The sequence below is a fragment of the Melanostigma gelatinosum genome, assembly GCF_949748355.1.
Source record: "Melanostigma gelatinosum genome assembly, chromosome: 16".
In the NCBI taxonomy this organism is placed as follows: Eukaryota; Metazoa; Chordata; class Actinopteri; order Perciformes; family Zoarcidae; genus Melanostigma; species Melanostigma gelatinosum.
The window spans coordinates 17,394,262-17,413,591 of NC_136649.1; the positions used below are offsets into that span (position 1 = coordinate 17,394,262).

Consider the following 19,330-nt stretch of genomic DNA (forward strand, 5'->3'; position numbering starts at 1 on the left):
GTTTTATGACAGAAAGAAAGTGGTACAAAAATACAAAATACAACATGGGATATGGATGGATTAATAAGGGTGAAGATGGAACATTTTGTCCCATGGCTCGTCATGTCAGATGGTAATTTACTTGTATTTATTCCACTATTTAGTCTATTTTTTTTGTCCCCTCCATTGAAATGTGGCGGGAACAAATAACGGAAATTGTTGTGTGTGAAAAAATAATAGGAAGAATGAACCGGAAGTATGATCTGTTTAAAAAACAAAGCTTTTGTGGATATATATATATCCGGAGGGAGCAACCTAACCTCGACGAGAATGTGATGGTTTGGCTGTACAGTGCATCTGTAACTGTTGCCCTGTACTAAAGCCAACCACATTATTTTAAACAAATAACTGCCTTTTTTATCAATGTCTGTTTGTTCTCCTCCCTGTTTTTTTTTGGAGTTGGATATTCTTTTTAATGAAACTCATAAAGTTAATAAAATACAACCGTTAGTAAACACATGAGATAGCACACTCCGTACAGTAGGTGGCGCTACGCACATTCAAAGCTGGTTGAAATTTGCCAAAAAATAAAAAAGGACGTCGAGCTGTAGGTCCACACCGGAAGATGGCGCTGTTAGATTTGGCTGCTGCGGTCTGCTCTTGATGTTCCACGTTGACTGTAAACAGCAGCCGAGGTTGATTTTAGCATTGTTTTCGATAGTTTTTATTTTTTAATTTGAACTGACAGTGTATCCCGACTTATTTTAGTGTTTCGCAATCAAAAAGTTGTGGAACTAGCTAACGTTAGCGTTACGCTAACGGTACTGAGCGTTAGCTAGCAACGGCTAATTTTAAGACAGCTGAATGTTATGAACGCCATGATTAAGTGTTTGCCTAAAGACGTACGGGGGAAACTTCGCTCCGGTGTCGCTCTTCCCTCGCTTCAGCAGTGCATAGAGGAGCTGATCCTGAACAGCATTGATGCCGAGGCGACCTGTGTGGGGGTCAGGATGGACATGGAGGCGTTCAAAGTACAGGTAGTCGACAACGGCACTGGGATAAATGCTGAGGACATGGAGTGCGTGGGAAACAGATACTACACAAGCAAATGCAGCACCGTCGAAGACCTGGACAACCTCAGGTGGTATGGCTTCAGGGGAGAAGCCCTGGCGAGTGTCGTCTCACTGGCCACACTAGTTGAAATATCAACCCGCACCAGATCATCTGTGAAAACTCACGTCAAAATCTTCAAAGATGGCAAGGGCATGGATGTGTTTGAGGCAGAGACTGCCCGACCGTCTTCAGGGACAACTGTTGTCATTTGTAACTTCCTCCACAACATGCCAGTCCGGAGGAAGAGGATGGATGCTGTCCTGGAGGGTGAACGGATCAGACACAGAGTGGAGGCCATTTCCCTGGTGCATCCCTCTGTGTCCTTCACCCTGAAGAACGACTGCACAGGAGCCATGATGGTGCAGCTTCCTAAAGCCAGAAACACCTACCACAGGTTTGCTCAGATGCACGGCCTCGGGCGAGCACAGAAACTTGGAGAAATCCGCTGCACACGCGGACTGTTTGAAGTGATTGGTCACATTGGCAGAGAAGGACACTACAATAGCAGCTTACAGTTCCTGTATGTAAACGACAGACTGCTCCTGAAAACACGGATACACAAGCTCCTGAACTTTCTCCTTCGCAGACTGAGTGCTTCAAATCCGAAGAATGACAGCCCAGACGGGCAGTCTGCTCTCAGGAGTCCAAAGCACAAACGAAGCCACGAGCTGCACGGAGTATACGTCATCAATATCAAATGCCCTTACTCAGAGTATGACGTATGTCTCGAGCCTGCCAAAACTCTAATAGAGTTCAAAGATTGGGATGGAGTTTTGCTATGTATAGAGGAGGCAGTGAAAGCTTTCCTGAGCAAGGAGAACTTGGTGGCTGCGCTTTCTCACGATGACTTGGACTATGTAGCTCCCAAATTGTTTTACACTCACAATACAGACCAAGAGGGACAAAACACGGGCGATGGTGGCCAAGCAACTAGCAGAACTTCCTCACTAGATTGTACTTTTGCAATGAAACTGGCATCTGATGCTGTCTACCGAAAGCACAAGGATGACTGTGTATATGAGGACAATGTTGGTCGGGCGGAGTGCAAGGAAGAGACTGAAGAACGGGGGAAGCAAAAGATAACTGCAAATGAGTTGGAAAAGATAAATAGTGAAGAAAGTATAAACAAAGAATATAGATCTGAGCCACTGTGTGATCTGGCTACATCTGACAGTAACATTACTGTGGAGGAGCCAGCCTTTAGTGAAGCTGGGGAAGACACTCAAGTGTTCTGTGTTTTAAATTCAGTCAGACAACTAGAAAGTGAAAAAGTGGAACCCTCAAAAGAAAAAGAGACTCCATTAAACACAACTACCTCAACCAGCAGTGGGATTCCAGTAGACAGCATCTGTCAACAAATTCAACCTGATTTAAACAGTATTGAGCTAATATTACCTGACTGTCAGGGTGCAGGAGGACAAGAACTGACTTTAATAAGCAACGGAAGGATCGGCCTGTCTGATCCATACATTCATGAAAGTCTGCTGACTCAGGACCTGTCCCAAATCAACAAGTCGTTATTTCAGCGACAGGTTTCAGCTCCGAAATGTGAAGAGGGATCCTTTGCATCAAAACGCAAAATCTCACTGTATGCAGGCCACGGCAGAACTAGTCAGGAACCATCCAACGACATAACTCCCTCAAAGATTCACAGAATTTCAACGTTTCAAAAGCTGTCTTTACGTAAGGAGTCTGGATCCCTTGAGAAGTTCAGAAGAATATGTGGCCAAGCTGGTGAGCTGAAATTCCCCTCTCAAGAGACTCAAGTGAGTCATACTAGACTTCCTCAGACAGACAGCTTTGTATTGAATTCCCAGAATGTGTCTGTTTGCCAGAAAGACCAGCAAGAAAAAGAAGAGACACGGAGCAGCCTCCAAAGCCCAAAAACCCTCTCGTCATTCACCAAGTTAAAGCCAGTCTCAGGGCAGAATGAAGGCAAAATAGCTTTGGCAGCAAAACTCGTCCATTTGAAACGACACAGGACAGACGATTCAAATGTATCACCACACTTGTCAAGGACGACCTCACAGGACAATACCCGTCTCCGTCATGAGTCCCCGAATCCTGAGCCGGTCCTGGGTTACTGTGAAAGTCCTCTACTGGCTGAGAGTGAAGAGGACACAACATCTGGGGACTGGCTTCATCACTACGACACATCTTTGGCGAAGACGGTTTATGTCAACAAAGTGACAGGGCTCAGCCGATATGAACACCTGCCCACGGAAGAAACGCAGGCCTGCTGTACATCTGATGTCACCAATATGGCAGTTAGTGTCGTCTCTGAAATGGGTGAGTTGGCAGCTTATCAGCAGGTGATGTTGACATGATAGTAACTGGAAGTAGTGCTGAATATTAACCAATATTAACCTTCACTGAACTATAGGGATGGAATACAGATGTTACCCGTTTCAGGTGGATCTAGTGTTGCCCTTTCTCCCTAAATCCAGGAAAGAACGAGTGATTAGTTCAGTGCTTGATGGCCGTGGTACCCGGCAGACAGATCAGAGTGTAGATGGTAGGCTGCCTTACACACACACACACATACACACTCGTATACAAAATGAATATTGGTTTGTGTTCATGTTTGATATTGTTTGTCTTATCAGATATTGAGAGGTCGGACTCACTGAAGTCGTTGTACTCCAAATGGAATAATCCCGTGTTTGTCTGCCCTCCTACGGTAAACACTTGTTTGTTAGCTTTGTAAGGATTTAAATAAGTTTCGTGTCTTAATAGTAATTAGAATTGACTGTTTTTAGCGATGCATTATGAACTCTGCTCTGCCTCCAGGTGGGTGTGGACATATCGAGTGGGCAAGCCGACGGACTGGCTGTCAAGATCCACAACATCCTGTTTCCTTACCGTTTCTCTAAAGCCATGATTCACTCGATGAAGGCAAATGTCTCTTCTGACAAAATGTTCTTTTATAATGCTTCATCCATTCAACCAGCATTGATGTTCTGAAGTAACTGCTATTTAATCGCCTTTATAGGTTATTCATCAGGTGGATAAGAAGTTTCTTGCATGTCTCATCAACACGAGAGACGAAGAGTCTGCAGCACTCGGTGAAACTGAAGGTATAGACGGGACTTAACGCTTTGTCATTTGTTGATTCATCCGCATCTCATGCTCTTCATGTTGGAAACCCCAGGAAACCTTCTGGTGCTGGTAGATCAACACGCTGCACACGAGAGAGTTCGACTTGAACATCTACTTGCAGGTTAAAAAGATTGAGCACTGTTAGATTAACAATGCTGTTTCTGGGACCCTGATGTGATGTCATAGATGTATGTCCTGTCATAGATTCTTATGAGGAGGACCCAGAGGCACCCGGGGAGAGACGTCTATGTTCATCAACCATTTTGCCACCTCTCACGATCAGCGTAACAGAGGAAGAGCAGCGGCTGCTGAGGTGTGTGTTACGGTGTATACAGAGCTACAGGCAAATGGGAATGCCTGTAGAACCAGAACACCTGCTTAAAGGTGAAGTCTGACAATATAAATGTGTTCAGTAAGTGTGGCGAAGGCAATTTGTTCCAAAACTTGTTTGCTCAAATGCCCTCATTCAGTAGCATCGGCACTCTAATGATGTGGCAGCCTGTATTAATAGTAGAGGGTACGTCCCCAAATGTCTCTGTATTTCTCTTGTGATCCAATGACAAGAAAATCGCGTCGGTTTCCAGACAGTAGAATGAGTCAACTCTTAAGTGAGCACTTTGCTTGATTTGGACACGGACGTCATCAATCTGTAACCGCCACAATCTGCAACACACAGTCGGTCAACTGAGAAGCCTATTGTCATCTTTCAAACTTACATTTTCTAACCTAAGTAAACGATACGCTCGCCTGTGGCCTGAGCTGTAAATGTTTAAACCAACGTTCACCATGGCTGTGTTCTGCTGTTTTTGCTTTTAAAGCTCAACTCTTTCTGTTTAATTCCTCGTCTATACTGCATTCTAATTGACACTGATGTTTATTTCAAACCTGTTGGTTCATGTCATGGACACTGTTACCTTAGCATGTTGGTCGAGCGGTGTTTTCTGTGTCGCTGATCGACTCTTCCTCTTTAAGTCTTGTGAAGCACATTTGCGGAGTTTGGGCCTGGAAGTGAAGTTCTCCCAGGCAAGCGACTCCACAAGCTTTCGTGGGAAAGGTGCCGCTGTGCTTCATGGAAAAGGAGAGTAATGAGCTCAGGCGGGGAGACAATCTGTTATCAAGCCTATTGTTAAGGTAAGACTTCAGACCATCTATTTGCATCGCTCGTTTAGCCAAGTGATCATCTCACAATTCTTCTTTCTCCCTATAATCACACATCAGGAGTATCTTCAAGAGCAGATTGAGGTAAGTTTGGAAGTGTTTTTTCAAGTCCCTAAACCCCTTTTTGTATGGAGAAAGTATAACATTGACTTAATAAAGGCTAACATGCAACATTCCAATTGTTTTTCTCAGTTACTCCGCTCCACTGGTAGATAAGAGGAACTCTGCCTCTCACTGTGCTGAAGGTGCTGCCTCGCTAGCATGCCATGGTACAGTTACATTATTCCTCTTGTGCATTGATGTTTCAATAAGTGACAGTTTCCCACTGATGTCTTGTTACACATCGCTTTAATACATGTATGCATTAAACAGGTGCCATCAAATTCAACGACAGCCTGAGTAGAGAGGAATGCTGCAGCTTGGTGGCATCCTTGTCCTCCTGTCAGTTGCCCTTCCAGTGTGCCATGGCCGCCCATCCATTGCTCCCTTAGTAGACACCCTCCATTTGGACAAAGACGAGAAGGTACTAGAATAGACGAGCGCATCTGAACTTTGTACTAGATATACTCTTTAAGGCATTTTACAATCCTGACTGAGCATTTTTGTCCCCTGCAGGAATTACAGAAACCCAACCTCCAAAAGCTGAGAGGAATGTATAAAGCGTGGGAACTATATGGAAATAGATAAGTGGGTGTGTCTTTACTGTCAACAAAATTAATTGTAACTAAATGAAATGGCTTAATAGTCAAATTACGCCCAAAGCCCTGTGACCGAAACCTCTTGTTTGTCTTTTTATATAAACAACATATTTAACATATAAAACAAATTAATACACAAAAACAGGGTTATAAATGAATGGTTAATTTGCTAATACACTATTCTTAAACTGAATTAAACACAACTATGATTGACATTCTCTTGTCTGCACAGTGGAACATTTTTTGATATTTTATCAAAACAACCTAACACCAGTTTGATATTTCATGGAGACAAAAAAAAAAAAACTTGATTAGAAAACAAATAAAAATGTTGATATCCGTTGTTGTTGTTTGTTGTTTCAAATGAACCCTTCAAATATTATCACATTATCACAAACGCAGCAAAAGGCACATTGTGGCGACCTTGTATATGTTTCCAAACGTTCAGTCCCTCAGTATCCCTCAGGCTGCGCTCAAGAAAAACGTATTTACTCGATCAACTTCTTGGTCTCGAAGATCGTTTCAAATAGAGAATCTGCCACGCGGCCAATGCAAGAAACAGCAGACGGATACGACACTGAAGAGCTGCAGCCGCGTGTTGGTGGAACCTGTTTAAGAAAGGAATTTACAGTTAAATAGTGTCAAAACTTCAACTTGATAGTTTCAGATACATGAAGCAATGATCGCACTGAGGAGAAAACTGCTGCAGCTCAGTTCAAAGCCATACGCTTGCTCCTCTTCAAATTTTCAATCTGACGAAGAGGTTGCAAGAATAATTTTTGTCATGTTGCGCCATCATACATTGAATTATCAGTAGTAGTTTGGATTAATACTAATGGTACTGATTGCTATTTGATGTAATCGTATTAACACGACCCCTCACCTCTGTGTTCTCGGCTTCCACACCATGCTTCAGGTTCAGTACGACCAGTTGGTCTGGAACCCTCCCAGTGCCTAATGACGAGCAATACACCCTATTTATTTCGTTATTTGACAGAAAATAATTTGGATTGAGCATGACTTTACACCCCAATTGTGCATCTTTTGTTTGTCGAATTGAGTTGGAATATTACCTCTATCACTAATAATTAATTGAGAAAGATTGTACGTCACTCCCCCATTGGAGATATGCTGTTGAAGCAAACGTCAAACAGCAAACGTCAAACTGGTCGTAACTTTCTGTTATGAATGAAAATTTCCCTTTTGTGGCGTTCTCCTTGGTGTACAGCGTGTCACCCAAAGAATCCGTGATTTGAGGAGAATAACATTATTTAAATGCCCTCATACGTTTTGGATTATTCACATTACAGATTTTGTTTTGGTGAAAAAAACATTTCTGACAGAATATCAAAACAATTTACAAGACCATTCATTGCACGATTCATTTTTAGTGTATGTTTAATCTTGCGTTTTCTTTTTACAAAACGTAGAAACAACTTGTTTGATTTAAGAAACCGCCAAGATAAACATGACGAAAGCTCGCCATATGTTACAGCTGCGGTGCGTGTACCTTCAAATTAGTCCTGGTTTTTGGATCTTCGTCCACTTCGTAATCGCCTAAAACGTGCACGTCTTTGTGGATGTTTTCTTGCAGACATTTCACAGAGTTGACCGGAAGGTAGACTGTAATAGAAAGCACCGGGTCCAAAAGGACCGGGGTCAGCAGGAAAACGCCAAGTTTAGACATGCTGCCAAACCCCTGATTGTGATGATGAGAGCGACGGTTGATGCCGGTTCTGTCCGATGCTGACCCCGCCCCCTTCGTTCGTCTCCCTCCAGTTCCGGGTCGCGTCACGTGACTTCTCCGCCCCCACATGTGCAGCCTCTCCTCTTCACCACCTCTGCCCCAAGTAAACAATTTCAGCATCATTTCATTATGTCTGCCAGCAGCTCCCGATTCTTATCTTTGTAAAAGGCCCCGAAGTGCTGAGGTTATCCAGATGTCTGTCAGACGGTTCATGTTAAAGTAAACAAATAAATAAACTGGAGAAGCATATGTTTCATCAAATGAAATGGTGAGGTTTAGTTCATCTGTAAGAGAAGAGGAAGTGTATCTTTTGAAATGGTCGCGCAAAATGCGTTGACCTTGCAATAAAATCAGCTTTTACATGATTAAAAGTCAGTGTGTGTTGTCCGGCTATTTAACGAGCCTACTTGAGTGTTTTTTTTACCCTTGAATAAGTAAATGCACCAGGACATCATAGCAGGAAATTGTTAGCCTGCATATATGTATTTATAGGCTCACGTTTCTCACCGTTGCATTCAGATGAAGCCGATATTTGTGAATGGGAGTGAAAACTGCTGTATGGCTTTCGAGTGACGACGTTTTTACCATATCTGAGACATATTGTAACAGATCACTGGTGGAGGAAATGTACTAGATGCTAAATGTCAAAATAATGTTGTTTTAACCCGAAAATTAGGCCTGTGTGTCTGTCCGTCTGACCACCCTCCCCCCTCCACGGATGGTACAGTCTTAGTTCATTCATAAAATTCTAGCGGAGCATAAAAGGAGGGGCTTGCATTCTCGTCGTCCAGTTACCAGGTATATACCTGGAGAAAAGACCCCGAAACGCTGCCAGCGGAAGGCCAGAGTCATATTTGTCATTGATCAGGACTTGTGGTTTTTTTTTTCCCCCTCGTGATGTATCATAATAACCTGACGCCTGACATGGATTCAGTCTCTTCCACCTGCCGGCCAGAGTCTCCTGTCGGGACACTTTTCGAGAAGACGCAAGAAGAGGCGAGCTCTCCAGCTTCCTCCTTGGAGAGCAATGCAACGGTATGAATGGCTTTGTTGATCATACAGTCAACATGCAGCCCAGGAGGCGCTCAGTTCACCAGCTAATTGAGCGCCTTTACGTGGTCCACAGACTGATAGTTAGCATTCTAGGTGGGGGGGGGGGGGAGGGGGAACTGATTGATACGATTTTAATTAACTCGGCGCGCTTTATTTTTTTTTAATCATCGTTCATTTGTAAAAATGCATTTGCTGAATACATTTGACGTGCGATCAGCGTGGGTTAATGTGACAAATGAGCACCGTTGTCCGGGTTGTTATGATTCCGACGTCCTGGGACCAAATGTGAGCGTGTCGATGCAGCGGTTCATTGAGAAAAAGAAATCCATTCAGGAGACTCCACAGCATCCCTGCGTCAGCGTTGACGTCAGAAACCATGATAAAGTCAAATATTGATCTGGAGAAGGCTATTTCTGGATGGGTTTATTTCCAGAAAATATAACACATGCAGGCTGCCTTCTGTTTTAGTCTCTAAACATACAATGTGTGGGTTTAATTGAAGATTGTTATCACAATAGGATCCACTTGAAGCCACTAATGGCATGGGAATATATTTAATTTAAGAAATCTTTATTATAGTCCTCATTGTGGATTATTTCCCTTTTTCAGGAGCTCTGCCAAGACATGAGCGTTGAAGACACTCCATTTGTTCCAACAGTCACTGCAATTTCCTCTACCCCAGATTTCCAGTGGATGGTCCAGCCTACAATTATTACATCTGTCTCCCTGTCTCTGGGTAGCAAGCAAGCCAATGAACCACAAAGCTCTCACCAGGCAACACCCAAAGTGGGCGGGAATAAGGGCAACAATGCTGCCAGAAAGGGGAAAACGGATCAGGTAGGTGAACTCAGATGAAGTCTACCTGCCATTGGCCAGAAGAGTCAATAGTGTAAATTTGCATGTGCTTGTCTGAATTCCTTGTGTGCAACAGTGCTATTGTGCATGCTCCTCTGGTGCCGTTTGCTGGCTGTGTGCCTTTCTTAGGCAGTCAATTTATATTCAGGTCCCAGCAAGTCTGCAACAATGGTCTATTTTTAGACGCATTGCAGCGAAACATGCTTTTGCCATTCTTCAGAGGGTGAATTGGCAACAGATGCAGCAGATTAGAGGATGAAATGGCTGCATTCTTCAAGGTAATAACTGAATTATTTCCTTCACTTCCCAGCTGTCTCCAGAGGAGGAAGAGAAAAAGAGGGTAAGGAGGGAGAGGAATAAAATGGCTGCAGCAAAATGTCGGAACAGACGGAGGGAACTCACGGATACACTGCAAACTGTAAGTAAACAGTGGTTTGTTTACTCAGCTGTCATATGCACCCACTGTTTGTATGTGTGTGTTATCTAATGTGGATGATTCTGGATGTCGATCTATCTGAAGGAGACAGACGAGCTGGAGGAGGAAAGAGCAGCCCTGGAGACGGAAATAGCCAACCTCCTGAAAGAGAAAGAACGGCTTGAATTCATCCTTGCCACACACAAACCAGTGTGCCAGATGTCAGAAGAGTTGGAGTATATCTTCAAGGAGCCCACGGGGTCCCCAGAGCTACCGCCCAGTCCGGACGAGGACCGACTCCCAGAGGATGGCACCCAGGAAGCTCCCTCGCTCCAAGACATGGATATCTCCAGTGATCCGTCCACAGCCATCTCTGGGAACTCCGACATCTTGCTGTGCGCCAGTGCTGAAATCAACATCTGCGATCTTGAGCCCTCTTTGGACATTAAGGAAGGGCTGCTGGACAATATGTTACCCAGTTTGGAGGAGAAAACCCAGATGGAGACGGCTCGATCCGTGCCAGACATCGATCTGAGCAGTTCCCTCGGGGTCTCGGACTGGGAGACCCTGTACAAGTCTGTCTCCAGCGACCTGGAGCCTCTCAGCACTCCGGTGGTGACCTCCACCCCCACCTGCAGCAGCTACCTGTCTGTGTTCACATTCGCCTGTCCCGAGATGGACTATCTCACAGAGGGACTGGACGGTCACAAAGGAGGAGGGGGCAAGGCTGAATCGGTGGATCTCCTCAACTCCCCAACTCTCCTGGCCTTATAATGTACAGAGGGAAGTGATCTGTGTGATCTCTCTAGTATTTCTGTTTGCAGGTTCCTGACTTAGAAATGATATGAACAACATATGCCACAGTATGCTGGAATAAGTTCATGAAATGTCATGTGTTTGTGACGAAGCAAACGTACAGTCTTTCCCCAGATACATAGCCAACAGAGTGATGTCGCGGAAAGCATGGCTTTTACTTTCACAGGTGGGGCTGAAGTACGTTTTGATTTTACAACGCATGCTGAAAAATTCCAAATAATCCTCAAAGCTTATATATATATATATATATATATATATATATATGATCTGTTACTAGATCTAAGATGTAATGTGGAATATGATGTATGGTTTTGTGTTAATAGTGTATTGATTGCTGTACATATTGTATTTACATATTCTTCCATGTTACGTGCATACCTCAATGTCATCAACTGTGGGTTGACCTCGTTGAAAGTTTTCCATGAAAACATCCAGTGCTATATATATATATATATATATATATGTATGTATATATATATATATATATATATATATATATATATATATATATATATATATATGTATATATATATATATATATATATATATATATATATATATATATATATATATATATATGTATATATATATGTATATATATATATACATATATATATATATATATATATATATATATATATATATATATATATATATATATGTATATATATATATATATATATATATATGTATATATATATATATATATATATATGTATATATATATATATCTTATCAAGATGTAACTTATGATTTATTTTTTTACCTTTCGGAATTTGACTTCTTTGTTAAATTTTGAGAATAAGTAAAAATGAGCATTGATTGCTTATCTATTCTGCTGAATAATTACAATAAATCTACATTCAAAGTGGAGTTTGTTGCTGGTGTTTGCAATTTGTTTCCAAGAAATCTCTTTCTTGATTAAGGTGTAAATATGAAAAGCTTGTATTTAAAAAATGTACACATTATTTCAATAAATTGAAATGATCTAGTGATAATTCTACAAAGGAAATATAAAGTGAGGTAAAAGTGTAAAAATTGGAATCATTATATTATTTTTAACATGACCTCCGTATTTCCTAAAACCTAGTTTCAATGACTTAGCTTCTACATTGTCGTATTCTCCATTTGGCGCGCGTGTTTCGGGTTGGATGAAGAGGGTTGTTCTGTATTTCCAGCGCAGGCCTCCGTCTGAGCCACATTCTGTCGTTGCAGTTTGCAGCCTCAGTGTTCCTTTATGGGAGGAGCGGGGCGACTTCCCCACTTCTGCCCCCACTATGTAGGCTACTTTTTTTTTTTACATCCCTGCTTACGTTTGGCTGGCATAGCCTAATTTCCGCATTCCCAAATCCTCCCCGATTGGGATCACGTTTAAAAATCGGTCTGATGCAACGATTTCCACTTTTTAAAATCTACTCTCGACCCTCGGCTGACCAGAAGAAAGGACATTTGTTGCACCTGGGATCAAAGTCAGGTCGGTATACAAAACTTCGTAAATCGAGAGAGCTGAATATTTTCTCCATACTAACCAGCCCATTGGCGCGTCGCGCGCACAGGTCAGAACGAGAGTTTGTGAGCAGGCAGCGAGGAGGTCTGTGGTGTGTTTGGCTGAACTGGGCTGTTTACTGCAGTCTCTGTGTGCTTCTGTTGCACTCAACACAGACCTGACATCTTACTGAGCATGCTACAGAAGGATCCTTTTTCTTTTGTTTGCATTGCTCCTCGTACATGGAACTACGGCGTGCACAATTCAGAGCAAAATGTTCCTCTTTAGACCCGTCTGTCCGACGCATTGGTGTTGTGCATTGCTTCTTAAACTGTGTTTTGATCGAAAGCGAAATCGGAACGTGTTTTTTTTTATTTATCACTGCAGCTCTTTTGATGGGAAGACAAAGTTACGTAAGGTAAATGCCGCACTGAAAAAAAAACTTCCGCTTTCAAGTTGACCAATGGCCTCAGTGTGCACGCTGCAACAACAATGTAGTCGGTTTAAGATGACTACACATATTCCTCAACTACTGACAAGTCATATTCATGAACTAACATGCAGTGTTTTCATGTTGAAGTGCAGAGAGAACTAACTGTACTCCAGTTAATCAGTATAAGTTTAATACATTGGCTTCTTGGACCTTCAGGGGACTAATACAGTTATTACGAGAATGTTAAATAGCCTTGTTGTTTTAATCATAACTTCACTGTGGACCATACTTAACATGGTGTTAAGGCAGCTTTGTATTTTGCTTTGGTTAATGTTCAAATTTAAAACCAAATTTCTAACGCATGTCATTACAAATCGCATCCATTTCGTCTTGCACCATTTTCAAGATGCATTGCCTGTCATGTGCCAGAGGCATGGCCTTTCACTTTGTCCTTTTGACCTGTTGTTTGGGGAAGTGGGGAAAGTTGTTCCCATGTGTGATGTTCTCAGCATTACTGTTAGATGCATAATTCACACACACACACACACACACACACACACACACACACACACACTCTTCACTTAGAAATCGTGTCTATTGGTCTTCCCTTGTGCTAACATGCTGTTTTCTGCTGTTTATTTCCTGTAGTGTGGTCTACAGGTCTTTGAGTATTTTGACTGTTCGATGATTTTTGGCTGCATCATGTGGCTTGGAAATGTGCTGAGCTGTTATCGTAATTTCCTGTGTCTTTGGCTGGCTTTGCTCTCGCACACCTGTTGTTGTCTTTGGATGTTGTTAAATGTTCATCTTCGGCCTTTTCAAATTGAGGCATTCGCCAGCGATAGTGAAAAATCTGTTCTGCGCAAAACATTATAAGTAGACGTGGACAACTTACATTTTTCATGTGGCTCAACAAAACCAAACAAGTTAAATTCGGGTTCATATTTTACCCCATTATGGTGAATTTTGGCAGCCACATTTGACTCCCCTGGCATTAGGTCACGCAAGAAGGAAACCATGGCTATTTCTTTAGTACTCCTTGAAATAAAGAGGAATTTGTCTGAGTGTGCTTTGTACACTGTTACTCGTCTCTCTTATGGCCTCAGGGGATTAAATAAGGCAAAGTCTTGCCAAGATCCATGTAAATGGCTGTATATTCATTCCAAAGAAAAATAGTAAAATAGCCTAATGAGAGCAGCCTTAGCATCCGGCTCCTATAACAGACCAGCAATTCATCAGTAAGGCAAGTCTGACTGCTAGAAAGGAGCAGTGCTCCTCAGGCGTATGCCTTCATGAAGCTCTGTAACCGACTGTAGCTCAAATAACGCCCTTAAATGTCTACTTGCTGCTAATTTCTTCTTGTAAAATGGCTTTTCTACCCTCATACCATGAAGTATGTACTATAACAAGCAGAGCAGACGGAGTTGTATGTGTTTTTCATTGATCTGGTTTAGTTGCTGTCTGAATATGTCTTCCATTTTCTCCCTCTGCCTACCAGCTGTGGTCACGACCGAGTCTGACGCGATGCCAGGACGAATCCCAGATCCCTCTGTGACAGCAGGCTCACTGCCCAGCCTGGGTCCACTGGCTGGGATCTCAGCCACCACGCTGACTGACCAGCTCAAATTTTGTGACTTCCAGGAGTTCGGCACAATGCTGTCACCGCTGCACTTCCTGGACGGTCTGGGGAAGAGGCCCCGAGTGATCAAAACAGAGGTATAGGAAACACTGAGGAGCTGATGACTAGAGCATGTAAATACAAATATTACATTTTGAGTTGTTATTCACTTTGCCTGCTTTTTCTAAACTGGCTTTTGAACATTAATGGAATTTAGCCACAGTGGAAAGAACAGTTGCAACAACCCAAATACAGAATTTTAATATTTCAAATGAATCATACAGATTCCAGCTTAACGATGTGTAACATTTGCCTAATGTGTCATAAACAATTTGCCTGAAGGGAAACCACCCTTGCATTTTCAGCGTTGTGTTGCATGTTAATCACCAGTTCCACCTAGTGGACACAGCGGGACACGATCCTGTTGTTAAATATACTGCTGTATGTCCAGTAAAAATATGCATTTTAAAACAGTAATATGAAACCTTTGTCATTAGCGTTCATAGGTAAACACAGGCCTCGTTATGTCTTGGATCACTTCACACGTGTTCACTTCATTAAGTTGATGTTAAACCGATTAAACCTGCATGCTGTGACTGAGACAGATCAACATACATGCAAAGTTAGTGTAAAATAAAATGAGAAATTGTTAGTTCTTCATTTAGCTCAACATTCCTTTTGCTCATTGATCATGATAGTGAAGAAGGCATGGCCAAAGCCTACTGCTATTACAGTCAAATGTAACATACAGAAGGTGAGATGATATTTTTTAATCGTGTGTCATCATTTTGTACTGAAACGTGGATCGTCTCCCAATCCACAGCAGGTCCATCAGGACTTAAGCTCACACCTGTCTTTACCTGCTCTGTTGTTTAGAGAGATGAAGAGGACGACAGGAGGAAACGAAGGCGAGAGAAAAACAAAGTGGCTGCGGCTCGATGTCGAAACAAAAAGAAGGAGAGAACAGATTATCTACAAATGGTGAAACATAATTGCGTTGTCATTATTTCAAACTTTCACAAATGTATCTCATCTGTCGTTATCGCCAAAACAACATGTCTCAAATATTATTAACAATAATAAGTGCTATCGCCTCCTTTTCTCTCCATCCTCTCACAGGAATCAGAGAAACTCGAGATGTTAAACTCTGACCTTAAAGCCCAGATTGAGGAGCTGAAGCTCGAACGACAGCAACTGATCCTCATGCTTAACCGGCATCGCCCCACATGTATTGTCCGGACAGACAGCGTGAAAACCCCGGAGGGCGAGGTGAACCCCCTGCTGCAGCAGCTGGAGGCCAAGTGAAGGGGCGACGACTTTGTACAGTTGAGAAGAAGCAGCCAACCAGCAGCACTTACGAGTTGGAGGAGATCCAGCCAAGTCCTCCCACCTTAACTCAGAGCGTGGATCCAATAACAATGGACACTGTTTATTTCAGTTAAATCACATATTCTTTGTATTTGTCCCTCTTGCTCTCCCGTTTACGTGTCATTGTGGTCACCAGAGCTCCAGCCACTGTCAGTATGAAGTTAAACCAAAAAACACAACACAACACAGATATTGGCACATTACTTTACATGCTATGCATTCAGTTTGTTGTTTTATGGTCGATTTGTACTATATGTCTTCTTGGCTTTAGCCAGCGCTTCAATATATTTCAGCATCTAAACCTTTCCACCGTTGAAAACAGTTTCAGCTCAGCAATTCATTTGGTGATTTACAAATGAACAATTTTATTTTGCCTTTGTTAAAATGTATTCCATGAATCATAGGAATTTGAGCTGAAATCCAGCTATAGAGGAGAGCAAATAGGTAGGCTTAATGGATACATTTAGTTTAATTTGCTCATTTTATTAAGAAAATAGTACATTTTCTATTTTTCAAAACTTAGACCCTCACACAGCCAGAAGCTTTTTTACTACATAATGGCCGTCATGATTCACGGTCATTTTTCTTCTTCCATTCATCTGGTGGCTGAGCGGTTGAGCCCTTTTTTCCTTTGGTTTTGGCGCAGGCGTCATGTATGCACATATATATGTATCTATATCTATATCTATGTATATATATATATATATATATATATATATATATATATATATATATGTATATGGACTGTTTACATTGTACTTTATTTTCTGTTAGCATATTGTTACTACCAATTATGTTTTTTTATACTTTTGTATATGATGTTATATAAGCTATCACAAAATCCCATTTTGTATTTCCTTAAGAAATAAATATTTAGTTTGTTTTTTTTACTGGATTTATTTGAGTCCTACACAATTGAAAACATGTCCATCATAACATTTTTCATGACCAAACTTTCTGGTCAACGGTGCCATCTGGTGGCTAGTAGCATCACAACCTGATTAACCCCGTACATCTGCATTCCACATATTTCTTATAGTTTTATGCAGCAACTTCCGAACTATTTCAACCATTTGATCTATTGTAGCTGTTCAGTAACAGTATCCCACTTTACCCTCAAGGTTTGGCTAATTTCTGTCAGTGAGGTTTTCAGGGATCCTGCAGATAAAGCTTTGTTTCAGCTGTGGGTAATTCCATACAACTTATAACAGTGAAAAAGATGGGAGAATTTACTGTTTCTGTCATGAAGCATAAAAACATATTTTACGTTTAACCATATTCCCTTCACTTCATGTGTGATTCTGCATTAAGTCACCAAACTGTTCAAATGCCTTTACTTTTCTGTTTTTTAAATCCATTTGTTGTGTTTAGATTTTATATTTAATTCACATTTGATCTGTTATGATGAAAGCATAATTACAACACAGGCTAGGTATACTTACAGGAAAACACAAAGTTAGTGACAAGGCACGCATTGTTCTCTCCCTGGAGGAGGGACTATAGGATTACAGGCAAACATTTGGACAAACAAAGGTTAACCTACCATAAGTATCGATATGGAGTTAGTTTATTTTACATTGTTGGTCTTATCTAGGCCTATTGACTGACTGAAAGGTGTCCCCACACTTATAGCTTGTCATTCATTTCTTATCTCAGCAGCTGGGTGGAGTAAACGGCGGGTCCTAGTGTGCAATACAGAGGATTTCTCAGACCGCTCAAGTATTAAATCAACTCGCGAGTAAGTCAGTCCTTTGGAATGAGGTCTGAAGTTATCTAACTTCTTTTTGGTTCTCAAACTGACTCGTTTTTTTTGGGACTGTCACATTGAACAAAAGTGACCATTGGTATTTTTCTCGTCACTTCTGTCATTTAATTCGTATATTCGGACCCTTTTCGTTTAAAATAAGTAAGTTACGGCAGTGGTGGAAGACTTCATCTTCCAAGTGCGCTCGTTTAAATTGAGGCAGAAAATGGGAGAAGATGCGCGGGCCTGGCAAGAAAGTAGCGCGCGCGATGCGAATGATGCTGGTCCACATTTGGTTGCGCGGGGACCAGATGCCGCGGATGATATTGAATGCAGCATCATCCCAAACGGCGACAGCAGCTCTCCGGCCACAACGCGTTTATACAAGAAGCGCTGGCTGATCGTGTGCCTGTTCAGCGCGTACTCCCTGAGCAACGCGTACCAATGGATCCAGTACGGCATCATCAGCAACATCATGATGAAGTTCTACAACGTGGACGGCTTCGCTGTCGACTGGCTGTCCATGGTCTACATGCTCACTTACATCCCCTTCATCTTCCCGGTCACCTGGCTCCTGGATAAGAAAGGGCTGCGTGTCACCGCGCTGCTGGCCAACGCGCTCAACTTCTCCGGGACATGGATCAAGGTGGCCAGCGCCAAAGCCAACCTGTTCGGGCTGACCATGTTCGGACAGTTTGTAAGTTCCCTTGCCCAGGTCTTCATCCTCGGGATGCCCTCCAGCCTGGCGTCGGTCTGGTTCGGCGCGGACGAGGTCTCCACCGCCTGCTCTATTGGAGTTTTTGGGAATCAGGCGAGTTGCTTAAATTACACCTAAACTCTTGGCTTGACATTTTAGATGCAAATAGTTGCTATAGGACGCTGGCTCATGAATACATTTTTTTGTGTGAAATTCCTTAGTTTGAGAAGTGAATTCCTGGGGAAAAAAATCCCTGGAGTAGTGACAGAAAACATGATGATCATGACATGAAATGAGTTTTAGGCCTATTACTACACAATCCTTTATCTCCACGAAATGCCAATGCACTAAACACCATGCTTATTTTGACTTTAATTGTTTTGGAGTGAGTTGCTTTGATTTGGAGATATTGGCCATCGAGATGTCTGCCTTCTCTCAAATATAATGGGACTATGGCATTTGGCTTGTGGTGCCAAAAATATACATTTGAAAAACTCAACAGCAATGTCTCTTTCCCAGAAATCATGATGCAGTCACTCATGATGATCCACAGACCTTGTTGTGAACAGCTCCATGTGAATTAGCAGTGATAAGGCAGAGGAAACATGTTTGATTTTGGGGTGAACTGTCCCTTTAACCGGTAAAATGTAGCCTACTTAAAGTTTTATAAGTAAAAGGCTCTGCAGAAAATGGCCCCTGTAAATAATATATCTATTAACTTATTGGATTTTGATGCATCAATGTTTATAGCTTATTATTTTTGTAGCATGGTCGAATAAAGTTAGGTTTAGTCCAGTGGTTCCCAATCTTATAGGTTTGGCCCCAACCAAAGGGTCACAAAATACACCTGCGTATTAATGGAGTGCAAAAGAAGAAAACACTAACTTCTGCTTTACAAATGTCTATTCATTTTTGTTTCCATAATCTTTGTGAAATGCCAAAATACTTTCTCCTCTTTGGGCCTCAACATTTTTTGAATGAAACATCTGATAAATCTAGACAGGAGGATCCTCTCTCTTTGGTGGAGCTGCTAAGAATTTATAGACATTTG

The 19,330-nt window shown here is 42.0% G+C and overlaps 3 protein-coding genes across 4 annotated transcripts; all 3 read left to right on the plus strand.

Annotated features, from left to right (window-relative positions):
• The first annotated feature begins 669 nt into the window (after nucleotides 1-669).
• On the plus strand, nucleotides 670-6,378 carry mlh3 (mutL homolog 3 (E. coli)). The gene is given in 17 exon segments (XM_079287088.1): nucleotides 670-3,381; nucleotides 3,476-3,577; nucleotides 3,699-3,772; nucleotides 3,883-3,987; nucleotides 4,085-4,169; nucleotides 4,244-4,312; nucleotides 4,396-4,505; nucleotides 5,164-5,226; nucleotides 5,228-5,285; nucleotides 5,288-5,322; nucleotides 5,410-5,433; nucleotides 5,542-5,560; nucleotides 5,563-5,595; nucleotides 5,598-5,618; nucleotides 5,722-5,808; nucleotides 5,811-5,872; nucleotides 5,965-6,378. Coding segments are annotated over 17 exon segments (3,552 nt in total). The 5' UTR covers nucleotides 670-848; the 3' UTR covers nucleotides 6,037-6,378.
• Nucleotides 6,379-8,691: 2,313 nt separating this feature from the next.
• Nucleotides 8,692-10,968, plus strand: LOC306790863 (protein c-Fos-like; the record flags this gene model as incomplete). The annotated part of the gene is made up of 4 exons (XM_079287387.1): nucleotides 8,692-8,829; nucleotides 9,457-9,684; nucleotides 10,013-10,120; nucleotides 10,223-10,968. 4 exons carry the CDS (start codon nucleotides 8,692-8,694, stop codon nucleotides 10,889-10,891), a joined length of 1,143 nt encoding a protein of 380 aa, XP_079143513.1. The 3' UTR covers nucleotides 10,892-10,968.
• Nucleotides 10,969-12,287: 1,319 nt separating this feature from the next.
• Nucleotides 12,288-16,573, plus strand: LOC306790338 (jun dimerization protein 2-like). 2 transcript variants are annotated; one of them, XM_079286531.1, is made up of 4 exons: nucleotides 12,288-12,407; nucleotides 14,351-14,568; nucleotides 15,347-15,451; nucleotides 15,590-16,573. In XM_079286531.1, the coding sequence occupies exons 1-4, from the start codon at nucleotides 12,320-12,322 to the stop codon at nucleotides 15,773-15,775; spliced, it is 597 nt and encodes a 198-aa protein (XP_079142657.1). In that variant the 5' UTR covers nucleotides 12,288-12,319; the 3' UTR covers nucleotides 15,776-16,573. The 2 variants fall into 2 exon arrangements, with proteins under 2 accessions (XP_079142657.1, XP_079142658.1); XM_079286532.1 differs by lacking the exon at nucleotides 12,288-12,407 and adding an exon at nucleotides 12,762-12,837.
• The last annotated feature ends 2,757 nt before the right edge of the window (nucleotides 16,574-19,330 follow it).